This window comes from Corvus brachyrhynchos, unplaced genomic scaffold (assembly GCF_000691975.1).
Source record: "Corvus brachyrhynchos isolate BGI_N302 unplaced genomic scaffold, ASM69197v1 scaffold239, whole genome shotgun sequence".
Lineage (NCBI taxonomy): Eukaryota > Metazoa > Chordata > Aves > Passeriformes > Corvidae > Corvus > Corvus brachyrhynchos.
The window spans coordinates 6,327,628-6,340,268 of NW_008246057.1; the positions used below are offsets into that span (position 1 = coordinate 6,327,628).

At 36.9% G+C, this 12,641-nt stretch overlaps 1 protein-coding gene across 14 annotated transcripts in view; it reads left to right on the forward strand.

Annotated features, from left to right (window-relative positions):
• FAM19A5 (family with sequence similarity 19 member A5, C-C motif chemokine like) overlaps positions 1-12,641 on the forward strand; it is a 524,445-nt gene that overhangs the window by 322,431 nt on the left and 189,373 nt on the right. For all 14 annotated transcript variants that reach the window (XR_001865750.1, XR_001865751.1, XR_001865752.1 and 11 more), the window contains one exon: positions 9,555-9,682. Coding sequence is in view for 10 of the 14 variants with exons in the window: in XM_017745991.1 (XP_017601480.1) it covers positions 9,555-9,682 (128 nt within the window). In the remaining 4 variants the exon portion in view is untranslated. The remainder of the gene's footprint in view (positions 1-9,554; positions 9,683-12,641) is intronic.

Here is a 12,641-nt window from a genome sequence, read left to right on the forward strand (position 1 = left end):
AGAGCTCCTTCTGAACTGTAGTGTTTTTGATGCATAAAATATCTTAAGAATTTTTATGAAGCAGAATCTAGTGGATCTTTGAAAGTCAATTCCTGCTGCATTAGGTACACAAGGTAAAAATGTCCATGCATTAGCTGAGTTTTGGAGATACATTGTCTTTTTAAGGTATCTGTCTCCCAATTTTATGAGCATTGTAAATATTAACTAAAAATAGGAACCTAATGTCAATATAAGGCACTCATTTCTAATTTTTTTTTATTTTTACAAAATACTGGTGTATTTACATAGAAAGCTTTACTAAGTAATGAGACTAACAATTGCCCAAATTAAGTACAAAATTAGGAAAATTTTGTCAGATCATAAAATTTTGGGGTCAAGGACCAGTAATATTTATGTATAGATGAAAAGCTACCTTAAAAAAATTCACATGACCTAGTCTGTCAGTCAGAAATCATATTCTGCACAGCCATAATGTCAAACTGCCGTGTGTGACAAGACGTGTGATTGACTGCAATTGAGATATAACACATCCACCTGTAACAGGATTTCCCTGTGGACAGTGTACCAATACAATGCATGTTATATAAATTAACATCTTTGCTGTATTTTAACACTTTTGTTTCTCTGTTGGTCAAACACTGGCTAATGAAATCAAAAGTCATAAGGAAAGGCCAGTTTCCAAGCTATCTAAAGGTCAACATCACACTTCCCTATGGCAAGTGTCCTGGGGCACTGGCACAAGTTTCAAAAGAATCACAAGTGATTATAATTAATTGTATTCTCACTATGAAAACTGATACTTTGGCTCCCTTTTTTTTTGTTTTCATCTGTTTCACTCATTTTGTTATTTTTTTCTTAATCTTCATTCTTTAAGTATTGATTTGTGTCAAAATACCCAGTATAACTGTGGCTTATTTTTAATATTTGATAAAAGCAAAAAGTCACAGGCTTACCCCAAAAAGCACACAGTTTATTGTAACACAGCATCTAGTCACGTGGAATAAGGGGAAAACACTTTGGGTAGGAGATAAGTACAGCTTCATTGCTGAGTTCCCTTTTCTAATACTTTTAATTGTTCACACAGGGCAGCTTGTTAGTCTGTTTTTGTGCTAGTCATCAGCTCATTTCACCTCAATTTGCTTCCGTATTCTGTTCATACATACATGACAAAAGGAGGGCAGAATTTGCCATTGCTCTGGTTGTTGACAAAGGAAGCCCATTGTGCTTGAGAACAGCTGAATTATTATCTCTTTCAGTGCACAATAAAATGTCACCACCATGTCACAGCAGCAATACACATGCTGACACAAGACTTGGAAAGTACTAAAAGCAATGAGGGCCACAGCAAAACCACTCAGCTAAATGCTTGTCATTTGAATGCACATGAAGAAAATTAACTAAAATTCCCAGAAATAGCTGTCAAAAGATTAAAGACTAATGGATTTCTGTCCTTGGGCAAGTGAAATCTCACATTTTGATTCTCATTGATTTGTCCTTGCAAAAGCAGTTGTCAAATGGAGAGTGCTTCTTGTTTTCTTCTTCTTTTTTTTCTCTTTCTTTCTTTTTATATTTTCCTTACAAAGCATGTGTGGAGTTTGTTAAAAGTATCCAGTAAGACTGGGTACATGAACTCTCTACAGCTAAGGTCCCAAGAAGGACCTTGATCCTTGGCTATCATTTTAGTGTGTGTTTTGTCAGTGCAGTATCAGATACTGTGCAGTCAAATGTGAAGCTGCAGACAGGGTGAAGTGTCCAATTATTCTCTGTCACCCCTATCCATGAGTATTTATACTCTGAGATTTAGTCTGTGTTCAAATGCTTTTTGTGAGGTTCATTTATAACCTTCCTGCCACCCTTTCTTCACTCCAGCCTCATAATCTTTTATTCCCAGCTTCTTTCCATGGCACTGAAAATTCTCTACCATGTAACCTAGAGCAGGTTTAATTACTGTGGCTTCCTCCTTAAAATTCTTGCTTTGCTGTGTATTCAGCGGTTACCTTCTTATGTTCACATGTTTCATAGCTACAAGTTCTCAGGGTCCTTCTCTCTCTTCCACAGCTGCCCAGCCTTCTCTGCATAACATAGGGATGGCAGTGAATATCTGGTCAGTTCTTTCACATTCTACTTTTAACCATAGTAAATCTGGTCTTCCACTACAGTTCTCTGCTCAAAACATCAGGAGGACTGAAACTGGTGTACTTAAGAGGAAAAAACTAGTGTGTTCTGGTCTTTTGCCTTCATTTACCTACATTGTCATACTGACTCCACTGAACAAGTTGCTCAAGTTTTTGACCTTGCCCATTAGCTTCAGTAGCTACTACATATACCTGGGATTTGCCCTCTTTTTCCTTCCTTTCTTGCCTTATTTTTTTTTTCCTAGTATCTGTTTCCCCACTACTTCCCATTATAACCCTTCTTGTCTCTATCCTTTGCTGCCATCTTCAAATTCTCTTCTTTGGGTCTGAAATTGCTGTCCCTCTCCAGTTAAATTTGCTGTTCTCAATGTGCTGGCAACAAAGTGAAATGTGATGAAAACCTGATCTCTGAAGGGTTCTCTGCTGGAATATCACTGATCAGATTTTTAGTAATTTTTGCTTTGCTTCCAGCACACTAATTGAATACAGCAGAGCAGAACAGCAGGGGACAGAAACAGATGACACTGAGTCCTGACGAAGGCTTTCTCTAGGGGTGTTCCATTAGCATCTCTTATTAGACAGCAAATGGTAGCTAGCCACAGACAATTAAGCATTAGATCATTCATAGATTGAAAACCACTGAATATGTACATCTATGGATATTCAGACAAATGCTGAAATCCTGGGCGAAGTTGTAGGCCAGGTTGCCTATTCAAAGCACTGACATTTTAGTATTTAGTTAGCAAACAGTAGTTTTGAAGAGACTGGTAGCACATGTATTGTCCCTAAATAAAATTCAACATGTAAATTTTATATGTATTCATCATTTATTATAATTGTCAGGATGCTTGTTGGGACCTGTGCAATTTAGTAAATGATAATACATTATTTTTTTTCTGTTTCTGTTTGACTGCTTTGTAAGAAGTTGAAAAAATATGTGTTATATTTGCTGCATTACTTTTCCATGTAAGCAATTGTAGTAATTGCCAGTGAGAGGCTGAGGAGTTAAGAACAAATGCAGAGATATATTGCAATCTCAAATGAGAGCAATTAGAAAGAGAATACTGGCCCTTGAAAAGTAAAATGGCAACTGACATGAGCTGACTGTGAAGCTGATTTGTAGGACACTTTCCATCTCAGCATAATGCTTCTGTCATACAAATATTTGAACATCTGGGTGTAGACTAATCTAAGGTACCTATCACTATGTCAGTGAGTCATATAGTATTAAGGTTTTCAAAGAAGTGAAAAGAGAGAGGCCACAAAAATATATTCTGTTTTCTACACTACAAAAAATCAGGTATCATGTTCCTGTGTATTTAGTCTCATATGCTTTTCATTGTTTATTTATTTATTTTTGGGGTATCATAATGAGGAAATTCTTCTATTTGGAGACATAAACAGGAAAAAAGATAAGACCTGTTGAATTTCATGAGAGTGCTCCTAGAATCTGGATTATACTTCAACTTTTGTTAGTGTAATTATTTTTAAACTGTCAGTATATATTTATTTCACAGGGTCTTATGAAGATACAGCAAAACATTAAATATGTCATAAAATTGAACAAATACCTGGATGCCTCACTAAATGGAGTAGTTTAAACTTGGTTTTACTTTTTTAAAGGTTTTTTTAAGTAGTTTTTGCCTCAGTGGTTTACTAAGTAGCTTCCTTCATTCAGTCAGTTTAATCCAACAATTTCTTATGCCAGCTAATTCAGCTAAATTCCTAGGGACCATTCATGTAACTGGCAATAGTGTCCCTTAGGAAGTCTTTGTTTGGGATAATACAGATGACTGCATAATTTGGAGATTGTTTCCTAGGTATTATCCTGCTCCTCCTAAATACATGTTATACAAGGTGCAATCTGCATATTTTCTTATAAAGCCAGATTTTCATTCTTTTTCAGGGTACAGGTGAGTAGTGAAGGTATTTCTCAACCCAGGGTTTGCAACAAGATTTATCCCTCAGTGGAGCTATGATTGGATGAGCTGCAGGAAAAAGCCTCTGCCCTGTCATTCAGTCTTTTACTCATGATCTAGTTACCTGGTCTCAATTTGTAGCTTCTCTGTAGCCCACAGGAGACCACTTTTTCCCATATTTTTCTCAACCTCAGCTCAAGCATCCCTCCCAATCTTGACAGCAAGAGCTAAATGATAAAATGGGTGTCTAGACATTGCTATATTGCTGTTCTTAGAACTAAATAGTCTTCAGTCTAGATGCCCTATAAATAATTGAGACAGTCTAACTCTTTGTGAATTAGCAGTGCTTCAATTATTTTAAGGGAAACAGAATGACTGCTGTAAAATGTTTCCAAGCTTTGTGATGTTTCCTTGTTGTAAAATAGATTGACGTGGGGCTTTTACACTATTGCAGTCAAATTGCTGCTCTAAAGACAGTTCATGATTGCAGTGTCTTAGAGCACTGTGATTCAGTTTGTCTTTCTGACGGCCTCTTTCCTGCTGCTGCAATTTAACTGGTATATGTTTTTAAAAGTGTATTACTTTGCATAGTTTATTGTTGTTTAATTTTTGAGAGTACACTCTCTCTGAAGGAAGAAGGGACACAGAAAGGTCTCTAGTCTAGTGACCACTAAGAATTCAGAGGTTTTGTTTCCAGCTCTGCAACAAATTCTTGTGTGACCTTGGTCAAGGTGGTTAACCTCTGTGCAAAATAGGGACAATGATCAGTATTTACCAGTCATAGGTAAAACTAGTTAAATATAGGAAGTTCTGCAAGGTGTGTGGGGATTTTTGATTGGTACATAGTGTGTATGTACTGAATCAGGAAGAGGACGGAAATGGCCAAAGCAAAATGCTAGAGCTGAAAAAAATAGGAGAAGGAAAAAGGAGAAATATCAGATAAAAAGAAAAAATATATGAGTGGGGTGATGGAACCAGTTGGGATCATTTGCAGGTGAATAATTATAAAAGATGTGATCCTATTCAGTATTAATAGGGCAAGAGAAGTACACCAAGATGAATGTGTTTGTCTATGTACTTCTAAAGTGGTGAAGCCAAAGGCATTTCTGAACCTTGGGAATCCACTATGCTGATCAGCTTTCTTCAGAGTTCAAGGAAAACAACAGTGAAATAATATATGAAAGTCAAAGAGGAAATATTTTCTCCAATGCATATGTTACAGCTTGCATTAAATACAACAAATTATCATTGAAAAAAAGTAATGTGAAGAAGAACATCATTCTGTAAGAAGTATAGGTGAGCTAAGTTCTCATTGAAGAAATATGTTTCAAAACGTTGTGTTCTGCTTGGGAGAAATTTTCCCTACTCCCTACTCCAATGAGTCTTCTTTCTGCTACTTCAGGCATCTGGAATTGACTGAAAAACATCAACTAAGCTGTCTTTTGGGGCTTTTTTTGTTGTTGGTTTTGGTGGCTTTTTTTTACTTTATTTAGGCTCACACACCATGGTTTTGATTATACATTATAAGTATTCACTTTGCGCACCACCTTTTATGCATAGAAGCATAATGTATTCTGAAATCATAAGTCTCAGTATCCAAGTGCTCTTTCAATCAATATTCTTATTCAGTGAAAATAAAGTACATTTTTACTTTTATTTCCTGATTCATTCTCCAATGTTAAAAAAAAAAAAAGACAACAAACTGTAACAATCTGAGTGTTTTAATCTATCATATTTTAGATAGCTGTAAGTTTTTCCATTTACTGCTGCTGAACAAGACTTATCTCTGTTTTTTGCTATCACAAACAGCTGATGATTTTCAGTTAAAAGATTGACTAGAGATGCAGTGATTAAAATGCATTGCATGTAGGGTGAATTTGGGAAAAGAAAATACAGAAAATAAAAATGATTTTCCATAGGAAATATATATATAATGTTAAACCAGGTGAGAGGCTTAGTGACAAAGCTTATCTATCTGCAGTATTTAGCAGAAAACAATCTGTGGTGTTCTGAAACGCTACTCAGTTAAACACTCTTAAATTAGGCTATACTGATCATGAATGGAGACTGATCATGAATGGAGACTTTTTCTACTAATAACTGGAAATAGATTGCAAGTTTCTCTGTCTTACAAAACAGTTAAGATCACATTGGTGGATAGTTTGTCGTTATGTTGATACAGCCTCTGCTTGCATCCAATGCCTCAAAACTGTTTGCATGAAAAACCCTTAGATAGAGTCTATTTGTTCTCCAGTTCAAATGGCACTACCCAGGAAAGCAATTCTACCATGTGCTGAGCAATGTCAGTTCCTATCAACTTCAGCTTAAGTGAAGGGGCACAGCCTCCTTCTTAGGAGATGCAAGGTAGTGTCAGCACAGATTCTTAAGCTGAAATTCAGTTCTCTGCAGAAGCTCTGCACAAAGCCTGTGTATCATTTAAGCGCCGCTTAATTCTTTATAATGGAGCTCGGAGTGGATTTGAAGAAGCTGATAGTCTTTTTGCTCTCTTGTCTGCAGAGGGCTGAATTACACCCCTGGTGAATATACGCAGTAAAAAGGCAACTGCACTGCCTCAGGAAATACACTATATTCCTTTGCTTTGACTAGTGTAACTCAGTTTCAATTACCGATGAAAATTCTTTGAAATTATGCTGATAAAAATCATTGTACATTTTGCTCCCTTCCTATATTACACATTGCGCTTCACTCATACTCTGGTATAATGTGCAAACCGAAAAGTGAAAATGCAAAAGTAGACGTAGTCCTGCAGACAGGAACAGGGCCTCCCTTGTGGCACTGTGTGTGAGGGCCTGTGTGTTGGTGAAGCTCCTGAAGCAAAGCGAGGGGTGGGTGGAGAAGCAGAACTAAAAGGATGTAAAAACCAGTAATGGGGAAGAGATCCCGGTGGGAAGCAGAGTGGGGAGAGGGCGTGGGGGCTGAGGAGACACCATTTTGCTACCAATTAGCTGTAAACCATTTGAGCTGAGTAACTCTTCCCTGCAAAAGAAGTTCTGATTCTCAAGGCCTAAATGCATGAACTGGTCTATACCCAGCATAGAAATGTTTTAGACTTCATGTTTCGTAAAATATTTTTGGTGTGTCTTAAATTTATGGTATTGGACATATTGTGTGTGTTATTATGGCTAAAAGCCAGAGCTAGGACCCCATGGATTTGTGATAATACCGATAGCAACCAAGCAAACACTGAATAATTCAGAGATACTTTTTTTTAAAATAAGATTACTTCAAGTTATGTTTCCAGGAAAACCTCCTAGCTGAGATAGTAAAGGCAATCTAGTCCATGTTTCTGAGTTTAGCTGACTATTCAGTCTCTCAAAGATACTTCATATTGTTGAAACATTGATAGAGATAGCCATTTTTATATGTGAATTATGAAAGTTGTGCATGCAAGTAAGTCAGATTTGGTGTTAACATTTTACTGAGCTTTTTCTGTTAAGCTTGTAACTGGATGCATGCCTTCACTAAGAAAGGATGAGACTATTATCTGTTACAGAGGAGGAGTTAGTCTCAAAAACTGATATGATGCAGTTATCAGTAGAGTTGTACCTCTGGTGCCCAAGTACAATCCACATTTCTGTGTATTATGTGCTATAAAAACTTAGCAGAGTTGCTTCAAAAAATTGTAATTATGAATCATTTCACCATTGATTTCTATATTGCCTAATGAACAGTGAAAATTCCTATGTAGACATTTAGGTGCTAAAGAGTTTTTTTTATTTAAAATATTAATATGAATTTCAAATTGAACTTCCACTGAAAGAAATCAGGTTTTGTTATATTGCTAGAGCTTACCAACAATTATACCAGAGCTGAGGACGCAAGTTTTTTTGTGTCAAAATATTGGAAAGGATTTTATTAAAAGACTTTAAATTGCACTTCTATTTCTTGCCATGATTCAGTGGCATTGGGAATTGTATTCTTAAGTAGTTCCAGACAGAAGAAGTCAAGCTGAATCACACGTTCAGGTGAGCATAAAGCTGCAACTGCTGCTGGAATAAATGCCTGCTTTTAGCCTCCTTGGACCCCAAATTAATTTGATACAGCATAAGCTTCTTGTACTCTTATTTTTCTAATTATTTCTCCTGTAGTTCTCTTTTTGCTGGGCTTACAACTATTGAAGGTGTGTTATGTGTATTAGTGTCACATAACATAGAGGAAGGCATGATCTGTGTCCCTGTATGTGGAACAAGTTCTGGCCTTGAATCCTAGGACACTTATGTATGAATTGAAGTGGGAAAGCTTTCTTATAGTCCAGGCAAGAATTGGTGAGATGATCCCTGAAGGAACTGAGGACCATTTTCTGCAGACTGCAAGCCTTACAGTCTGAGAAAAAGTTAGTTTGGGGGACCTTACCTTGTTTAGCATAAGTATATGGCATCATGAAAGTGTCTCTCTGTATATGTATTTTATGAAAAGTATCCTAAACACTCTGCTCTACAATATTGTCTTCAGGGGAGAGTGAAAGAATAATAGAATGCTAGATATTAGTAATATTATTTACTATTCTAGGAGAAGGAACCCAGATACTACAAAGGTGAACTCAAAAGAAGTAGTATTATAGTCCAGAAAGAAGTCTACAGGTATTAAAGCCCCTTGTCTCCCTATCTTGAAGAAAAGTTTCTCCTTACAGCTGCTCTGCTTTTACTTCATTGCAGCCAGGGCTCTGTTCTTCCAAGGCTACATGCTGTGTATGACCTTGAGGAAGTTTTGCAGAACTGGCTTGCCAGAGACACAAGCATTAAGAGGAGACACAAAATCCGTATCACACCATCTTTCCGTTAGGGCCCTTCCTAACTAGACTTCTTTTCCCTTGTAGTAATAGGCTGTTTGTTCCTGTCTTTTCCCTCAGCTTATTGTCTCCTTCTCCATGATTTCTCAACCTTTGCTTCATTCAACACCTGTCCTTCTTATGTTCCTAGTTTCTGCCCTTGACTATACCCCTACCATAGCAAGTATCACAGTTTCACAATAGCTGTCATTATGCTGACCCCTCTAACTGTTTATTATAGCTTTTCTCTTTCCACTGGCTCATGTCTATTTACACTGTCAGCACTTCAGGATAAGGACTGTCTGCTCAGGTTTATGGAGAGTCTAACACAATGGATCCCAGTTGTGGGCTACCATAACGATTAGGTAGGATAGGAAGTCTTAATTGTTAGCCCCTCCAACAGTGTTTCCTTGATTAGGAGGAGCATGAAATTAGAAAAATAGCTAGTTTCTATGTTCTTTTGATTTATAATAAAGCTGTCTTTTGTTTTATTGTTGGTTTTTAAGTTTGAAATTAAATTTGTTGGCACAACATGTGTTGTAAATAATTTTGTAAATTGCCTAGGGCTGTCTACATCATAAACTATTGCTGAATTATCAGGTAATGAAAATAGACAACTCAAATGAGAAAGTGTTTAGAGATAAATGAAATGTGAATTCTCCTGCCAATTGTTTTTGGTTTTGTTTTTCTTCTTCTTTTTCTGTTCCACAGCACGAATTATCAAAACAAAACAGTGGTGTGAAATGCTTCCATGTTTAGAAGGAGAAGGCTGTGATTTGCTAATCAATAAATCAGGCTGGACCTGTACACAACCAGGAGGACGGATAAAGACAACCACGGTAGGTCACTTCTCAGTTCTATATTTCTTCAATTTCTCATTCACTTTAATTTGTTGAAAAACAAAAAGTGAGATTTTTAATCATTTTCAGCACTTTTATGTAAAGTTGAGTTCCTCATAATTAATATGTGCCCAAGTGTGCATGCTGAAATACACAGCAATGTTATCACAAAGTACAACATTGGAAAAGATAACAAGTCATTCTCATGGTTATTAAGAGTAGATATTATATCAAGGTTTTCTTAAAAGACACCAGTAGCTTAACTAACATTTGCATTCAGCCTGAAGAATCTTATTCTTTCAACATACACAGATTTTCTTATGCTGTGGTAGTGCAGGATATAAAACTCACTGTGTGGTCTATCAGGGTGAAAAGAAAGCTTTCACTGGGAGTTTTGAAGAAAATATTTTTCCTATTCCAACTATACTAGAAAAACAAGTCACACAGATAGATCTTTAGTTTTCAGTGAGACCTACAGAAAACATAGCAAAAGATCCCATCTTCCAACTTCCTTTTGGCCCTGGTTTGTTGATAAATCCCTCAGTTCTCAGATTAGGTGCCTTGTGGCATGTGCTTGTAGTGAAGCTGAAAGTATATACGACACTAATAGTTTCCAGGGCCTATAATGAATCAAACAGATTTCTAGAAAATGTTCTCAAATTCCAGCAATTCTTTGACTTAAAAAATTGAAAAAGTCAGAAGAGATATAATAGAGCAATTTTCTGATAGCTTGCTAGGCCTCTTGAAATTATTTCCCCTCATAATCTTTTTTTAGATTTACAGGGAGTTTGAATGTAATTTAAATAAGTGCAATTTCAAGAATATTTAGTCTTAGATGTACTTATCAGTGAGGACTAAATTAATGCCCATCATTGCCTGCACAATTTCTCTGTCTGAGCAGGAGACAGAAAGCAGTACAAAACCTTTTACTGTTTTAGAACACCTGTATCTAGAAAATTAACATGATTTTCACTTTTTAAAAAGAAGGGAGATTTGATAATTCTGTATGAGATACAAATTTTATGAATTGTGACCACTGTTTTCATGCTTTGTATTTTCCAGATATGATATTCATTATGGACAGGGCTATAAAACTTAACTCATCTCTGAGGTCTTACTTAAATATAGTTTGCCTTTAGATCTTTTGCATTCAAGTTATGTAAATCTTTTGCATTCAAGTTATGTAAGAGTGACATAAAAAAAAAGGGAAGGAGAAAAGTTTTTTAAACATTGCCAACTTTCAAAGGCAAGGAGATCTAATACCATAACTTTCTCATAATTGAAATATAGTCTTAAATCTTATTAATTCAGGAGTGTTTTCTGTATCTGAGGAAAACAGAAAACCCATGTACTGTGACACATTACCAGCTGTCATTTTAGTTCTTTGTTTGATGTTTTATGCTAATGGCATGACTGAGTAATGCAAAGTAAGCAGAGGATCTGTCCTTCGGTTTCTGTCTTTAATGAAGTGATTCAGATATGCTTTCAGATTAAACACCAGAAGCCTGATTCTGAACTCTTACTTGTCTGTATAGCTCTTTAATGCTATTGACATGAATGGAATGACTCATGAATTTGATTAATGTAAATGAAATCATAATCATGCCCCATCAGTAAAATTAAGACCACAGCAAGTATAATATTGTAAAACAGACTCTCCCCACACAGATACATCATCGTCATTGGTAAGGAAAGATTTTGCCAGAGAGACAACTGTAGAACAGTTCTGAGCATAAGCCCTCATCCAACATCAAGCAGTCTTCAACAGTTGGTATCACACATGCAGACACACAACAAACACGCAGTACTTTCCAGTCAAGCCAGACTAGCAACTCAGAATGGAAGCACTGAATGCAGAGCGGGAAGAGGGAAGAAAGACAAGAAAAACAAATACAAAACCCTACGATAAACTCCCGTCTATAATACAGTATCAATAGCATATTGGTTGAAGGGTGAGCTTTGGACCATAGTAGTAGATTTGGAAACTGTGTCTTGGGATGACTTCATGAAATGCATGACAGTGATTAAAAGAAAACAAAATTCCAGCAGAAACACTAAGAGACATTATTTACTCTAGCAATACTCCAGATCAACAACGCTAATGCAGTAATTTCTATTTCTGCTTCCAATCGACATACATGAGTTGCCAGGCACTATCATGCCCATCATGGTATTTAAGTGTACTAGGAAGGATTTCTGGCTGGGCAGGGGCATAAAAATGACCACCAGGTAGTAGGGGGAAAAAATGTCCAGACATATTGAATTAGTTACTGTACATGGTTCTTAAGTAGGAATAATTCTTGACAACATCTCCAGCAACAGTCAGATTAGGTCCTTCATTTTTTAACTATCAGTTTTGTTAAAACACATTTGTTTTTCTAATCAGCCCTTTCCTGCTGATATAGCTTGCATCTTAAAGATATTTTTGGCAGTAGGTCTTGAGTTATCATACTGATAGTAGATTGTATAGCAGAGATATCACTGTTTGGTAAATGCTGACTATAATTTGTCACCCGTACTAAAGTCAGAACAGCGTTGAACTCTGATGGACTGAGACCGACTGTTGTGGTAATAGCAGCTGTCTCGGTTTTGAAAGACAGGTGTCTGCTAAGGAAGGCAGAAGCCCCCCTTGAAGTGGCAGATATAACCCCTTTTTCCTCCAAGTTATTATATTTTGAAATCAAGGGCCTTTAGGCAAAGATGTGGGAAATAGGAATAACAGTTCTTTACTATATATATATATATATGTATATAACCAGTCAAACAGAACAACAACAACTATGGCAGTAACAGCAATCACAAACCCAGTCCCAGCCTTCTCGGCTGTCAGGCCCTTTCCCCTCGGGTGCAGTTCCGCTCGCAGCCGGCAGGGGCGCTGGCGGCTCCCGGTGAGCAGGGCAGGTGCGATGGTTCCCCCGCGGCTGCAGGGGGCGCTCCGGAGCGAGCTCGGGGAGCACGC